This window comes from Myiozetetes cayanensis, unplaced genomic scaffold, assembly GCF_022539395.1.
Source record: "Myiozetetes cayanensis isolate MyiCay16 unplaced genomic scaffold, myiCay2020 scf1, whole genome shotgun sequence".
In the NCBI taxonomy this organism is placed as follows: Eukaryota; Metazoa; Chordata; class Aves; order Passeriformes; family Tyrannidae; genus Myiozetetes; species Myiozetetes cayanensis.
In genome coordinates, this window is record NW_026086604.1 from 59,996,655 (window position 1) to 60,014,486 (window position 17,832).

Here is a 17,832-nt window from a genome sequence, read left to right on the forward strand (position 1 = left end):
TGTGCCCAGGGACAGATAAACACAGGAATTCCTTGAATAATTTATTCAGGATTTTTCTTTTACCTAAATCCAAAACACAAACGATATGCACTTGTTTGCTTCAAAAGTGATTTTTAGGCACTTAAGAACATCAGCTAAACTTGCTACAGGTTGACTGAAAAAAAAAAAAATCATCATTTATCATCTAAGAAATGCCTGGAGTTGTCTTTCATTTGCACAACTGGTGTAACAGCCAAATGCTGCTATTGCTTTGATTCTATCCTGTACCAGCATAAAAATTGTGCTTTTTGAGAAAGATAGCACTGGTTCATTCTGCCACCAAATAGAAACATTTCTTCAGATATTTTTGATTTATAGTAAGTTGGAAGAAACACTTTCCCTGTCAGTAGGCAGCCAGTTACATAGTGTACATGAAATGGTTGTCCTTCTCCCTTCAGTCAAATCCATCAGGTATGTTGAAGCCTGGTCTTTTAACAGCGGATCCTCATAACTTCAGTGCTCTTGAAATCCAAGGTTCCCAAACCATCTATAAACCAACAACTAATGCTATATGCTCATTCTCATTTTTACATGCACAAATACAGCTGGGTCTCATCATCCTGTCCTATTACAGGATGGTAAAAATCTGTTTTGTACCACTGCAGTTAAGGCTTTGTTTGCATTAAGAAAATGAAGGAAAAACCTACCAGTTTACAGAGACCAATTTTGATTTTAAAAATTAATTTAAAGTCTGTGGAAGAATTTTTTGTCTTTATCTTATTTACATGGTATTCTAGTACCATAAACACACCTTAACAGTCACAGCACTTCATATTTTTACCCTGTACTGCTGTGCAGTATGCACAATAAGTAAGAGCCCATTTAAGTAACTGTACAATCTAAGCAAGCAGAAATATCTCAATTTTGGCATGCTTAAATTTGTTTGGGTACTGGCAGCACTGAATTTTTTAAACAAATGTTGCTAGGTAAAATGTCGTATTGGAATTGTTTCTATCTCCCTAAGCAAGCAGGAATCAAGGGTTATGAGAACAACTAGAAAAATCACAATACACTGTGGTACAAGCTGACAGCGATGAACCTTTGGCTTCTAAGACTCAAAATCCTCTTTCACCATGGGAAAAGTACTCTGAAAAATCTACCACATACTTCTAAAGATGTTAACATGTGACATTCTTTTACATATTGAGTTGCAAATGAAGAATTAAGGTTTGTTAAGTATCAGAACTTTCCAATAAAAGTTGGCAGGATTGAGTAGAAGAGAGTCAATCAAAATGGCTTGAGTAATAAAACCACACTATTCCTCCCTCTGCCATGAAACCTGAAAAATTCCATGAGCCCAGAGCAGCGGTGTTAGATGCACTGCAGATTCAGAATCAAAAGAATTAAGTGTGCAAAACTGAGAATTAATCTATGACTGATTCTTTGGTTTTTCATCCAGTGTGGACAACATACTGCAATTTGTTAAAAACCTCAGCAGAGTGTCTAGCAGATGCTGTGGCTGTATCAAAATAATCCTTCTGAAATACTACAAACTTGATAATTTTCTAAAGATTTTTTTTCCTGTTGTTTATTTTACAAAAAAAATTATAATATGGAGTTGGAAAAAGATGAAAGAAGACTAAGTTACAAAAGAAAACAAAGAAGTATTGAAAGACAATAATGGTAAGGAGAAGAAATGAGATGTTTAAAAGTAATTGCAAAGTTCCACCTGATGAATTACAGCCAAAAGAAAAGCAAAGGAAACAGCACATGAAGCTAAAAAGATTAGGATTGTACCAGTGCTTAAATGCAGATTGAAAAAAACCCCACAAAATCAGTTTTTATTACCATTCCCAGAAAATTGCAATTTCATTGTCAGTCACAATTCAATGTGCTTGTTTATTAGATAATGCTTTGGAAGTGGTTAATACAGTAATATTTTTCTACCACTAAGATTAACATTAAAGTTTAAAAGACAGTTATAACTAAAAGGATAGTTCACCAGTATTTTATTCTTTCAAACTGTCATTGACATGCTGACATGGGTGTTTTCTACCCCGACTAGAAGCGTTTTTTCCAAGGTCTGGATCTTAAATGTATCATTTGGTCATGACATCCATATAATAATATGTACTTTAGTAAGTAATAACACAACCTACACCCAAGGTGTTACATATTCACACATACTTACAGACACACAGATTCTTAGCCTCCAAGTGTTCACATCTGCAAATCACCAGACACTTCTTATTTGATCTACGTGCACCAAAGCTGGTCCTGTACTTGAGTAACAACAACCTCATGCAATGCCATCAGGCTAGGGGAAGAGTGGCTGGAAAGCTGCCTGGTGGGAGAGGACCTGGCAGATCAGCAGGACCAGGGCAGTGATCATCCCCTTCTACTCAGCACTTAGTGAGGCCACACCTCAAATCCTGTGTTCAGTTTTGGGCCCTTCATGGCCAGAAAGACACTGAGGTGCTGGAATGTGTCCAGAGAAGGGCAATGGAGCTGGAGTGGGGTCTGGAGAACAAGTCTTATGAGGAGCAGCTGAGGGAGCTCAGGGTTTAGCCTGGAGAAGAGGAGGTTCGGGGGGAAACTTACTGCTCTCTACCACTCCCTGAAAGGAGGTTGTAACGAGGAGGTTTCGGTCTCTTCTTCCAGGTAACAAGCAATGGGACACAAGGAAATGGCCTCAAGTTGCACCAGGGAAGGTTTAGACCGGATATTGGGAAAAATGTCTTCCTGAAAGGGTGGTCAGGTATTGGAACAAGCTGACCAAGGAAGTGGTAGAATCACCATCCTTGGAAGCGTTAAAAAAACCCCACAGGGATGTGACACCTAGGGACATGGTTTAGTGGCGAACACAGCAGTGTTGGGTTAACAGTTGGACTCGATCTCAGAGGTCTTTTCCAGCCTTAATGGTTCTATACTAAAGCCTCTTACTTTGGTAGTGTATGAAACTACAACAAATCTGCCTCCAGTGAATTTCAAGTCTAAACAAAAAGCTCCAAAAGAATGAAAAAAACATTATCTGACAGCTATTTTCTGCCTAAAACAAAATAGACAAAGTTCTTTGAAGTGGATGAGAGACCTTGAAAGAGACATTTTGGATTTGAGAAAAACCCCAAAACTAGAATTGTAGAAAAAATTCTTACCTCCCCATTTTCAAATGTAATTTCTCTAACTAGTGGTACACATTTATCTTGTGTCCATGCATAAACCAAATCAAAATTGGTTAGCGAGCCTAAATACACCATATCTGGAGCATTTTCCTGTTGAAAAGAAAAATACAGTAAATGACAAACAATAAAAGTGACACTGTTACCTACAGAGATTAGCTGCTCAATATAAAATAACACTATTCATATAAATATTGAAAACAAATCTTACACCAATTATACCCTTGTGCATGCAAGATTTCGATTAACTGTGATAAAAGTACAAATGGAAAACGAATATTAGATAGGATAATTTATGCAGTCAATGCCACTTTTTAAGACAAGTTATAAAGAGTTGAAAAGATACTTTGTTTCCCAACTGGAGATGCTTCAAATAAAGGCTATTTAGACTTCTGCTATGTTGAGAAAGGGTATCTCCAGATGTAAAGCCCCCATTTAGATATAAACTAAATGCAGATAGTACGCTGCTTCATGTTGATAGTTACAAAGACTCACCAAAACCCCCTCCTAATGCCCTAGGAGGACTTAAAATTGGTATTTTACATTTGCTTTGCCAAAGAGATATGAATAAATAATAGTTTTCCTTTACTTGCTAGTAGTTTTAACTTATAATTCAGTGCTGACATCCTTTAATTTAATTACAATTTTGGTTAACATGAAGTGAAGAATGACTTCACAAGCTGTGGTCATGATTAAACACACCTTAATGCAGAAATGCCATATAAATTAGGTAACCTAATAAATTCTGTTGTTGAAAAAAAAAAAAAAAAAAAAGAGGTTTGAAACTCCCTTCCCCCTGAGGTCTTTTTTCATCTGTTTTCTCTTTTGTAAGGAGCTCTTTTCCTGTAGTAAATTTGCAAAAGGAGCAGATTTTTAGATAGTATGTCCCTAAAAAGCAACTCTTACAGATTTTCTTCTGTACTGAATTTTTCCCCAAGTGAAACCATATTTATGAGAGTTTGTTAACACACAGTTAATTTTTTTTTAATTAGGAGAAGAGCTCTTAATCCTTTTGGACTAAGGTACACACAAGACAGGCAAGTGACAGTCAGAAAAATATGTGGTAATTGTCACTTGCTTTGAACTACAGGAAGTGACCAGCTTCATAGATTTTTAAGAGTTCTACAGAAAACACAATATCTATACACACAATGTGTTGACTGCCTTTTTCAGAAAAAAAAAATTAATTCTGGACATTGACATTTCAAATGACAGATTTTGGTTTTGTGCATTAACTGGCAACACATGAGATGGAGATCTGTTTCACTGACTCAGAAACACTAGTTTCTATGATTCCATTTCTCACACTATTTAGCGATGAAATAAAACCAAGATTTGAGATGCAGTAACATACTGAGCGATACAAACAGTCTCCTCTTGTTCATATTCACATATAATGACAATAATCGGAATAAAATACATAGTTACACTTACCCCTGGTGGCTTGTAGATTATATTGTCTCCACTAAATCTCTCTGCTTTTGAAATAGCCCTACAACAAACCAACCGGTAAGCATGTCTTGGTAGACACAAATAAAATAACTGAGATACCAAAAATCATATTTTAATTTGCTATCCTTTCTTTACTTTTTTTTTCCCCTTCAAAATTTGAGAATTAAAATCCTTCATTTTTAAAGCAAACTGTAAAATGACTCCACAGAAACTTGGCCTGGCTAGATAGGAGGGCATTAATGGAGTCAGCAAGATGTATCCCTAAGATCAGAAGTGTGGACTAAAGGCATTGAAGTGCAAATGATGAATGCCAGTACAATTTTGGATAAGAGACTCTCAGAGAAATTAAAGAAGTGAATTAAAAAAAAAAAATCCTAAGGAAGGAGAGGAGAGAAAGGTGGATTCTTGTTTGCATTTGCTCTTCCTGTTCCACTGTTTACACAAGAAAATTTACATCTTATCTACCCTGATAATGAAGGGCTTTGAGGTGTTCCATCGGCACAAGCAGTGGGAAAATGGATGGCATGTAAGCCCACACTGTCCATGTTACCCTCAAAACAGATCTAGAGAGCAGACACAGCATGCAGTTCCTGGCCACTGATGATATGCTATGTGTGTACCCAGAAGACATGCAGTTCCTCCTTGGTATTCAGCTTACTATGTCACCTTAGTAAAGTTCCTCTCTTGCCTCTGGAATATTTTGTGGCTCCTTAATCCCAGTCACAGCAGAGCACACTAAAAGTTGCTAGCTTGTACCCCAAAATTAGCATCTCTTATTCAAGCAAGTTGGGACACCTATGCCTCCAATGGAGGAGACAGAAAAATAAAAGGAAAGAAAGCTCCCAATGAAAACAAACCCTTAAAAATCTTCAGATATGTAAAGAGGCCTCCTCACTCCTTCTCTCCCATGCCTTGCTGTTCCAGCGTAAATCAGGCTGGCAAGACAGAACTGACTAGATGCTTATGCCATAAAAGAGTAAAAGTACCCACTTCTTTTCCCTTTAGCACAAGCTAAAAAGAAAGCATGTCAGCCTTTGGGAAACATGAGATAAGTGTTCACCCTTCTCCAATTATCTCTCCTCTAGATGCAATATAAACATTGGTTTATAACTGATTAATCTCATTTTATATCACTGCAAGATTAGCTAAATCTTCCAGGGGTCTGAACAATTTAGAGTGCCAAGAAAAAGACAGACATCATAAGCCTTAATTCAAAGTACCTAAACTTTATTTCCTTCATTTGATCTCAGTATCCCTTTCTCATCCCATAGAAGGGATGCCTTGCATAGTATGCTACACCTATCAGTATTTGCATCAATTTACAGATGTGTATTTTAAAATGTATTTTTATATTCCAGACAGGACTCTCCCCATAATGTGAAATTAGGCTTCCTAGTGACCACCATCGCTGACAAAAACCACTCGCATCCCAAATAAGCCTTCATTGAATAAGAAGAAAATAAAGATGTAGAAGCCACCTGCCCAATCACTGCTTGATAAGATGATGATAATCTATTATGAAATATATGCTCTAGGGTAACCCTGTGATAGAACCCAAAATGTCCTCTTCTGTGCACTTCCACTCCAGTAGCTGCAGTTGTGACTGATTTTTTTTTTTTTTCAGATAACTCAAATAAAGTGCAGACATGATGTGAAAATCCCAAATGCCTGAAGATACACCTTTTTAAAATAACTACTAAAATGGAAACACTTCAGTTTGCATTTCATCTCTTCTTGAAGCAGTAATGTGAAAGGGAACCTCTTGGAACCACACAATCCCCCCACCCTCCACTGCAGTATTTACTTGCTAACACAAAATTAAAACAGTTCTTAGATTCATCACTGTCTGCCATTAACTACTTACAGATCATCATAGCCTTTTAGGAAAAGTATATTTTAGATTGTTTTTGTTTTGTTGTGGGTTTTTTTTTTTTTTTTGGTTGGAAATTCTCTTCCACTTTCTTGAACCTTTCAGATTCATTCCTCTCTAGTTCTACTTTGAAAATCTGCCTCTAATAATCTCATCGTCATATTCTTCACCTATCTCCTTCTGCCTACAAGTCTTCTTTCACTAATCTTGTTCTATTGTCACCTCAGATCTACAGCGAAATGTAAGAATCAGTTTGTTAAAGAAATCTTTTAAGCATCAAGATGATTTACAGCTAGGTACCATTCATACAGTTTAAAAAAATAAGCTATTACGACTACCTAAAGCCATAGTAATTTTTGCAAAAGGGGACAGTTCTGCCTTGACAGAAATCAGTAATTATTTTTCTTCCTGTCAAATTGATTGTTTTATTTTAGCTTACTAGAATTTGAACGTGACTGCTCACATTACCTACCAGATACCTCCCAAGCCACGTAGTTGTTGAACTCTGTTCATAGCAAACCCAAAAATACCTCCCAGGGTCTGTCAGGATGCTCAGTCAGAAGAGTCTGACTGATCAGTGCCAGCTCCCCATAAAACATTTTGCTTAATATAATCCAAAAAGGAAACACTGACATGTGGCCAGTATCTCCCTCGGAAGTCTTTCCACATATAATTTTTTTTAGGAAGCTGAAGAGCCACAGTCACTCACAGGTGAAAACATTCAGTTCCCAAGGTTACTGTTGGGAAGGCTGCACTTTAAAACACTAACAGCTCCAGGCTAGAAAGGGAATGGGAGTCTGGAGATAAGAATAATGACAAGCCTGCTGTGCAATCTGTAGTTACACAGGCAGGTTACAAATAATCAAACTCTGATCCATTCCATTATGTCTGACTACTACTTATATCTGAACAAAAAAATATTAAATAAACCCCCCCAGTAATCACTTCAAGAACAATGCCCAACAACCAAATGCTGACACTGAATGGTAGGAAACTATTTCTTATTATATGAAATTGACATATAGCAAACCACAGATGAACAGATTCAGACAACAGGAGAGAGAATCTGCAAAGTATTGCTATCTTACTAATAATTTTTTAAAATGTATTTCTGAAAAGACTAAAAAGCCGTATGGGGCGGTGAAAAATAACTTAAAATTCTAGTAACAACTCCGACTGGCTGTCCTGAGACCAAGCATGGACACACTCATCAGAAAATGCTTGAGAAAATGGCCACTCTTTGGGGATAAGACTGACAGACCTACAGACCACAGATTTATCTGCTTACACAGCCATACCATTACCTAACTGGGAACTGAAGGCCCTGTGTACTCCCACACATTGCAAATGCTCTCCTCCACCCCCAAACTATTTTTGGAGACAAGTTAGAAGAGGCATCAGTGACTGGCAACAGATTTTGTTCAAGCAGATGAAACCTCTTCTACCTCAATACATCCTCTCGGTTTCCTCTCCACTACATCCAATTCACAAAACTTGAGGCAACTTTAACCATTATAAAAGCTAGCTTAACCCACACAAATTTCTTACTGCAACTATGGGTAAACTGGAAAACACTGCATTAACATCAATGCCCAATCACTTCAAATTGGCAACCAGTGGTGGCATATTAAGCATTGCTGAAAGAATCTATAATTCCATTTTTTTATGCTACTTATAAAGGGAATCACTCACTCCCAATTTGTTGTTACTTCTTCCAGTGAATGTCTTAATATTTTAAAATATAACTGTGAATCTGTATAACAAGGAGAATGTTGAATTTCTGTAGGTTTTACTTCTAGGCTTACACTCCGTAGCTCACCAATGCAATTGCCTTTCTAAATTGTTGCATTGACCAGTGACATAGAAGTAAAACCCAAGCACAGAAATTAGGCATTTTGGAACGAGGCCTGCTACTGAAGCATCAAGAGGAAATGAGCAACTACACTGTTTACAGCAACAAAAAACCTATAAAAAAGAAGGAAGAGACCCCTTCAAAAAATGGTCCTATTTTAAAGAAAAAAAAAATCTAAGAGGTTGCAAAAAAGAGTTCCTCAGTCTGCAAAGCTGATGAATTCTTTTTCAAAACATTTTCAAGCTCTTCCTTACTTGTTCTCCTCTCCCTCTAAAAAAGCAGATTTTGGGGACACAACTGTCTTTCACCCCCCCAAAATCTATTACACTTAAACTATACTGACAAAGAGTGGGAGGAAAAAAAAAAAAGGAAGGGAAAAATAAGAGTTGAATTTCACAGCAAACATTAGGTTAGGAAGAGTTTTCTCCTACCCTCTCAGTGTATTTATCTATTAAGGTCTAGTCCCTTCAGTTATGACACACTGCAAGTATTAAAGAAGTCCACTCAAATTTATATAAAACTCAAACAGAATTTCAATAAGGAAGTCATGCAATCAAAAAGTTTTCACACTTACCCAAAGGCAGATAGGAACACACAATCATCATGCAAAATATTCGCTACTCTTTCAAAGGTTCTGTAATTGTCTGAGTCCTTTTGCTCAAAGTATCCAACAATATTTCTTCTGCTGCGCTGTAAAGACAAAGGTTGAATTATAATTTGCACCAAATTATCAAAAGGTATCACTACTCCCTATGGACATTAAATACAGAGATGCCATTCATCTGACAGTCATTAAATGCAAAAACTATGTCTTTTCTGCCTTTTCTTTATTCAGAAGCATCTTTGCAAGTATGTTTTCAGTGAGAAATATTTTAAGGATCTTGTCAAATACAACATATGATTATTTTCAAATTACTAAAAGCAAAATAAATAATTTGGTCGTGGAGTGAAGGTGGCCAAAAGTTAAATATTATTTCAATATAGTAATATTGCAAATGATTCAGTTTTCCACTCAGTTAAAAAAAAATGTACTGAACATTTCTGAATGGAAAAAAAAAAGTAAATAAGTTCTTTAAATACTTTATGTTCCACCAATTAAACATTAAAAAAAAATAAATAGAAGAAGTAAAATTGAAATACTTACATCAACAGAACTAATTTCTTCCAAATCCTGGACCTCTCGAATGGGGTTACTCTTCTGCTGCCTGATGTAATCTGCTATTGCTGTCACAGACCTCTGGCCCCTGTATTCCCTCTTCATCATCATGCCATTCCGGAAGAGTTTCAGAGTTGGGTATTTGCTTATCCTGTACCTCTGAGCTATATCAGCTAAAAAGAAATTAAGAAAATAAAACCAAAGCACTACAAATACACAAATACATTAAACATGGTGTCTTATACATGTATACGTCTCTATCTCTGAACCAGTAGTTCCCCATCTTTAAACAAGAACAGAATGAAACTGAAAAAAACCCCAACAAACTAACAACCCAAAAAAAAAACCTCCAAAAAATAAACACTACCATAGGGCAGAGAACAGATAGGAGCTATATTATTTTTCACATGTACTGATCTTTATAAAGAAAAAATTACCAAAATTTGGATAAGTAAAGACTCCACTTGGGCAGGTATACTCATTTAGTGCACTTCCTATGAACAATAGGAAGGCAAATTTAAGAGCATAACAAGAACATGAGAATCTTAAAAGCTTGCCACATCTCAGTTAATTAACCCACTTGAGAAACTTTTAATAAAATAAATCATCCCCTATTTTTCTTTACACTCATGATGATTTTCATCTCAACTGCAGTGCTGGAAAATAAATTGTCATGTCTAAAATTTTGGAGAATGTGAACCCTGTGCAATTATTTCTTGAAGCCTACAAAGGCCAGAAGACTGCTATTAGAGTTCTGAGCTGTTCAAGTTTTGAACAAACACACAAAATTTCATGTTTCTAAATTAAGGCAAACACCTCTCTGGTCAACCAGTGTCAGCATTCCCTTCAAGGCAGATCTTCATTGACATCTATACGTGGAGCCCTGCTTTCTTCTAGACTTGAACCACACACAGCTTCACACAACAAATAACGTGTATTTGCATTCATCTAGCATAAGAGCACCAGCTCTTTTCCCTTTGTATAACAGGTCAGTTATTTAAGTTATTTACTCACAAGACTTACAAATGTAAAAGAATAAAAAAGAGAAAAAGGTTTTACAGGAAAATTAGAAGAGCAGCAAAGAAGAACAGTGAGCAGAAACAATAAAGCCCAGTTTCTCACACCTGTGCGTCCTGTGCCCCTCATCTTCAACCACCACAGCAACATGGTTCTTCTCTACATCCCACCAGAGCACGAGTGCCACATTTGTCCCTGTTCACTTTGCTAAATCACTGGGACACAGCAAACTGCAACAGGTGCTGCAGCTAGCTCCGAGCTGGGCATTGACAGGGAACCCTACACATAACCAGCAACATCGGTTTCATGGCATATCGAGCAGGATCCATCAGCCCTGAGCTTTTAGAGCAACCTATGGCTACAGTGCAGAAGTTGGTTCTGTGCATCTCCAGTATCCAGCAACTGCCTTAATCAATCTTTGTAAGTACTCAATAACTTTGAATGCTCTTCCCTATTTCAGATGTGGCTGAAGTTCAACAAAAAGAACTGAAGAAACAAGGTAACCAGGTACACTCTGGGTTCTTAGGAAAACAGGACTGAAAACAAACAATCAAGACAAAGTGTGTAATGCCAGGTAGATTTCCATAAGCATTTTCCCGTTGCTTTTGCTTTGTTGTCCCCTGGAAATAAATCTATAAATAAATAAAATCTCACAGCCCCTGTGAAAACCGCATGTCCTCTTATTACAGTCTGGGATACATTTTACATAAACCTCTGTTCCTAAACACAACTAAATTCCCAAATATGAGTAGTCTGTCCACTTTTCTGAGCTGCTTAATCCTTTGAGGTGACTCATTCCAGTCAGCCACAGCGACCACACTTCCCCTTCTCCCTTTCTCTCTCAAGGAAAGAGGGAGATGGTGAACTTCAACAGGCCAATTTATTCTTTGGAAGCAAAGAAATTTCATTCAGTCAACAGAGAGGAAGTCATTGAAACTGTGGGCTGAATGCATGTTCTTTTACTTTTCACAGACTCCTTAAGATGTCACAGGATACACTTCAGGTGACCTGGATTAGCCCACAGCGGGAAGGCAACCAAATGAGGGACCATCAGCATACTGTGTCACAGTACTAAATTATGTGAAAACTAATCCTTTCTGACCAAAAAATGTCCCTCCTTCTCAGTTACGCATTTATCACAAAGTAGATTTGCTTTGTGTCTTACTCTTACTCTTTTTTAAAGAGAATAGAGACAGAAGTCTGAATTCCCTCCTACCCGGAGAACTCAGTGAAACCATCAGTAGCTGCAATTGCTGCTAGAAAAGACTACTTACCCTACTAGCAGCTTTAGTTACTGAAAACAATCTTTGTATCAGTTCCACAACTTAGACAAATCTGAGAACTGAAAACAAATTGTGCATAGCAAAGGACTAAAGCGTTCTTTAACATCCCTCAAACCAGTAAACTTAAAAGCTTCACCAGCTAAAAAAAAAACCACACAACTTTGCATCACTGTAAAATAACACAGAATTCAGCCTATCAATTTTGACTAAGAGAAAGGCCTTGACCTGTTTCCTAAATATCCCAGAAGTGCATTTCTGAATGCACTAATTACAGTTAAAATTAAGGGTAAAATATTTTATGTCCTTAACTTAGAGTACTTTTATTTCAAATTAATACAAATTTCTCATGGGAATATGCCAATATATTCATCATTAATGAGTATTAGATCAAAAATATTTTCTTCTAGATTCTATCACTTCTAGGTATCTAAGAGTTGCCTGCAAGAAGCTGGCAAATACAGCTGGGGCAGAATCACTTCATATTTGCTCGGTAGAAGACAACATCTGCAAACCAGGCATTTGCTGTCCTCCTCTCCTGCTGATAGAAGGACCTTTGGTCTGACAGTACATCAGTAGATCAAAACTTGATCAGGGTCTGATAAGGGACAAGAAGCACTACATGTCAGGGTTTTGCAGGAACACATTGAGATTAAAGACCAGTACTGTTACAGATCTGCACAGCAAGAGAACACCAAAAATGACACTCTTTTGTCTCACAACATGGACTTTTACTTCAGGTTATTTCCACAGTTATAGGAGGATTGCAAGGGTTGCAGAATGGGCATTCAGGGGATCATGAACATTCTCCAAGATGGAGATTGCAGTCCCTAGGGATGTGGATCTTCATCAAGGGCTGAAGTTGCATAAAAAAATATTGGTAATAAAATGCCCACTGTCAAAACTGAATTCAAACATTATTTCGTAAGTCAGAACTTGCACGATCTTTACAAATTACATTGAGATTCTATGAATGCTGGTATTTGAACTAATACAGAGAAATGACACTCCTACACAAGTAAGTATTTGAAAACCATCTTTTTACAAAATATAAAATGCAAGTACATGGAAAATTGTTTGAATTAATTCAAAAGTCAAATAGAGTAAACCTTAAATGCTTCATTAAGCTCTGGCATTTGATACAGGTAGAGTTAGCATAAGCAGAGCAACTACAAAATTATATTCCTTTTAAAATTGGAAATACACAATGCAAATACATGGAATATTATTTGAACTCCTTCATAGATTGCATTAGTTATAGTAAATCCTAAATTAAATTTAAAAATATTTCCAGACATTTCCACTACCCATTTTCTGATGAGGAGAGGTATTGGAAACAGTTAAGGGCAACCTACCTAAAACAACAACAAAAAAAGAACCTTTCCCAACTACGACTTTATGACTTTTTATTTTCTTCAGGTACTATGGTACCTAAAAGGAGCAAATCTTGTGTTTGTACTTTGCTGAACTAATCATTAAATCACAAGTCTAGTGCTTGTGCTACCAGAATGGTTTCACATCAGTTATGATGGGAAGGTACTGACATACTTGATCATCTTTTCTTCTACAAATCAGAAATTTCAAGCACAGCAATGACTGTTGAATTCAGATGATTCTGTCCTCCCCATTTTGCATGTATAACTGCTGACATGCAATCACTTCTACACTGCCCAGGCTTTTTTCCACTGTTCATTCTAGCAAACTCCAACAGCAATGTCTTACAGTTGCTCATTTCTCTTCACAGATGCACTGTTTTGATACTTCTCCTTAGCAAAGCTGATTCTTACAACAGGCAAGAGACATCAGCTTTTATTGTTGTTTTGAAAGAAACTTTTACATGAAACCTGACATTTACACCCATGTTTTCTAAGACAGTCTCCCACATACCTGAGCAAGACCCTCTAAGAAAACATGCTTTCTGAGCTATCATTTGTGACCTATATCTTTATCGTGTCTCTTGTACTGTTCGGACATTTCTCCATTGTCTGAGCATTGTGTGTTCCTCTACTCAAAGGAACGCCAAACCCCATTTTTTGGGGACTATCAGGCTTTGCATGTGGTGTGTACACACACTACCCAACCTACAGCTTTAAGCAAGCACACAGCCAGTGACTTGTTTCCCAGAATGCTTCAGACTCCATTGCTCTAAGTTAATACCATGCTGTCCAAAGTTCAGCTAGTGTATCAGACCACATCTGTATCTCAATTCCATTGCCACCAAACAGTGAAGAATATGTTGAAGAACTACACCAAGACACACTATATTGAAGAAGGCTCCCACCCACAACACACCTAAGAAGGTCCTTCCCACTGAAGGACTGGCAATATTTACAAAGCGTCAGGGTATCACCCCCCCATTAACTCAGTACACTGTTTTAATCTTTCGGGGTCATAACTCATACCACTACCAAACAAATATTTAGATTTAAAGTCTACAGGGCTGGCTCCCAAAAAACATGTCCATTAAGATTTGAACAATACTGATAACTATCCTAAACACCGACCTCATAATGTAAGGCAACACCTGAAGAATTCACATGTTGAACAGAGGACTACAACATCCTCAAAAGTTTTCTGGAAGAAAATCAAAGTTTCAAAACTCAAACCCTGTACAAATAACTTTTGACAAATATTCAGTGCCTCTTTTTCTAAGGGGACAGGGGAGGCATGGGGAGGTGTCTTCATGTTGTCTGAGGAAGAGCTGGCAAAAACCCAAGCTACTGCATTTCCTGACTTTGGTTATATGTGATGGTTATAGGAGTTGCATAGCTACATATATGGAGAGCTTGAATTTACTGGATCTAACACTATTCTTTTTGTCTGTGTCAAATCATCTTAAGTCTTCCTCACCCTTCTGTAATACCTTCCATCTCAAAACTAACAAATTCCTTCAGCTGTATATTTGAAGTTGGGACTATCAAATCAGTATTCTGCTTGCTCCCTTGAGACCAATCAACATCTTTTGAAGTCCCTCAGGGTACCTGCCAGGACATATTACAGATGAGAAATGAAATCTTATTATTCCACAACCATTTTTCTCTCAAGTTCACTTAAAAGTGAACACTACATTCAAGTTATTTTTAAGCATTCCATAATACACCCTTAATTCTCTCCAGTCAAACTACTCCTCTCACGACACTCGCACGGAAGTCATAAGACCTGGGAAAAAGCATAGGAAGCAAAATTAGAAAGTAACTTGGGAAACCATCTAAACTAGGCATCCTACTCCAATGACTGTGATACTGGTGACCTGTATCACTTGTTGTGATGGACCAAAACAGGTACAAGAAGAGCAATCAATGTTGTGTATCAAACTCAGGTAACAGCAAATCTAGACCACCTTCTGCTGCAAAGGAGCATTCACAACAGCCATGCCTGCTCTTAGCAGGGCCTTATCAGTAGGCATCCCATAACCTTTTCTGACAGGCTAATAAAATGGTCCTCCTGAGGAGTGCCATCAACAACCACTCCAAACCACTTCCGCTTTTTATTTTATCCAAAGATAACTCTTTCAGACTGATTTTTTTTTTCCAAGCAAAGTGACAAGAATGCAATGAAATCCTCAGCTCGTTTAGAGTTTCATTTATAGTTCATTTATGAACTTCCAAATTTTTTATCCTACTGAGTTATTTTGCTTACCACAAGCACAGTACAATACAATCTAATCTCTGAAGACTAACACCAGCACACATTGCAGGGACAGTCAGACCAGACCCAGAGAGATCAGCATTTCACAGCAGTGGATGAAAATACCACTCATGGACACATTTTGAAGGGAAGAACAATAGTTCCCTAAACAGTCTGTCCAGCAAAGCACCTCTTTACATCCCATCAGTGAGACCTTGTTTTCTGTTTGGGGGCACAAACATTTATTCAAACTAGCTATTATTTTTTATTTAACTCAGAAACCAAAGGAAATAATGCTGCAGCAGAATCAACCCCCCTATATATATATATATATATACACACACTTTAATTTACAAGAATTCTGTACCACAGCTCCTAACGTTGAATTCAGAGAAACTGCCCAATATAAAAACTCTCCTCCAGAAACATGAGCTCTATATTGCAACATTCATTCACAAAGGACAGAAACAAGTGAGTTTCCAACATCGCTGCTTAATACAAAGGATAAAAAAACCCACAAGTGAGAAAAAAATATAAAACCCACCAAACACTAAAAAACAAACAAACAAACAAAAAAACACAAAACCAAACCAAAAACACCAAACAAAACCCTTCTAATAATACATATGCAGGAAGATCTTCCGTAATTTTATATGGAAGATCACTTTTATTAGGTATTACAGCTAGAAGAGAGGTGCATAATTTTTAAGGTAAGTGAATTACTAAATTTAACAAACCTAAACCAACAGAGATTTTAAGAACACACAATTTAGTGGAACTTAGACAGTTTTAAATTATAAAAGGATAAAGTCTTGGAAACTGAAAGATTACCTGCTTGATCTACCTGTTTCATCAGATTACCTCTAGTGTATGTTCCATACCAGGTTAAAAAAACAGCCTGATGTCTTAATTTACATGTTTCAGTTATAATTATCTTCCACCATATTATAAACTGGTATAAAATATAACACATACAGACACTTAATATAGTGTTAGCATTTACAATTTGTATTTAATCTCATGGGGCCTAGCACCTTCCAGAAAAACATCTTTATATTGCTCTAAGAGCAGACAGAATGATGGTTTTGTCATTAAGCATCAAACATTTGGCAGTGCATCAATAATTCTCTTTAATTTGCTTTACCCTCAGAAGCTGGTGTGAGCTGCTGGGCCCTGCAGTGTGCTTCAATAATAGTACATTAAATGGAAAGTATCTATGCCTGGCTGACCATTCTGAAAGCTGTTTCTGAGTGGGCTGAAATCAGCTATTTGGATTCCCTACAGTGTCTTGGCCTCAAAGAGAAACAGATCATTTGTAATGCAAATAATCCATCATCTCTAGAACATCATTCTAATAGTGAACTACCAGTGGTATGAAATTTGCAGGCATAACAAAACCCCAAAATATTGACATAAACCTTCTAGTATTGCTAATACATATAAACACATACAAAAATATAAAGCTTGGGGAAAAAAACCCCAAACCACTAACGATCTTGACTCCAACATTTAGTAAAATACTACAGCAGGCCCAAGCTGAATAATACAGAAACATTCACTCTCTTACTAGAAAGCTGCTATTGTGCCATGAAACCTACCATTGTTTTTGTTACTGGTTACATTGTTACTGGTTTTACAACCCAGCAAATAAATACCAGAAACTAGAAATGACATGTACAGCGTTGCTATTTTAATTCAAAAAGGCAATGTAAATTGCCTGTCATTAAAGGATTTTATTTTTAATTCTCACATTTTACAGCTTCTGCAGCAGAAATCATGCTCATCCACTTCTTGAAGTAAAAACAGAAAGGGTAAACACGGAGAATTTATGGTATTCCAGTAATAAAAAGAAAGACCAAAACTCCTGACTGCCTCCTACGACACCTATTCCCAGGGGAAGGAAGACAATCTCTGCTGTAGCATCTCCTCCTCCATCTAGACCTTAGCTCTCTGTAACGAGCTCTGATGAGTTTAATTCAGTGAGCATACGAGAAGATTAAGCAACAAGCTCCTTAAGTGTTTCAAACACTTGGAGGGGGAAAAAAGTTTTCTTAGCTACATAACTGCTGAGACGAAACTCCATGATCCTTGTAGGTCCCTTCCAACTCAGTATATTCTGCAATTCTGTGATCTCATGGCTAAACACTGGGCATCCAGCAGCCCAAAGACTCTCTGAGTTACTCAAGCAACTAAAGCTACAGCAAACAAAAATAAGGGCTTCAGCAGTTATTATAAACCTTAACAAAAACACAGGCTGATTTTACTACAGTCTTTTGTGAGAAATTTATAGGAAGTTTCATGGTCAATATCTGGACTCAATGAAAAGATGAGCCAACCAGACTATTATACACCAAGATAAGGACAATCATAAAAACTAAGTAAACTGAAAGCATGAATGTCTTTCATTGCCCCCGTTCCCA

At 37.1% G+C, this 17,832-nt stretch overlaps 1 protein-coding gene across 1 annotated transcript in view; it reads right to left on the reverse strand.

Moving 5' to 3' along the window:
- Positions 1-17,832, reverse strand: part of ERP44 (endoplasmic reticulum protein 44) — a 50,803-nt gene that overhangs the window by 7,115 nt on the left and 25,856 nt on the right. Inside the window, exons 5-8 of the mRNA XM_050306080.1 lie at positions 9,477-9,661; positions 8,907-9,022; positions 4,593-4,650; positions 3,135-3,251 (exon numbers count right to left, since the gene is read on the reverse strand). Of these exons, the coding sequence (XP_050162037.1) occupies positions 3,135-3,251; positions 4,593-4,650; positions 8,907-9,022; positions 9,477-9,661 (476 nt within the window). The remainder of the gene's footprint in view (positions 1-3,134; positions 3,252-4,592; positions 4,651-8,906; positions 9,023-9,476; positions 9,662-17,832) is intronic.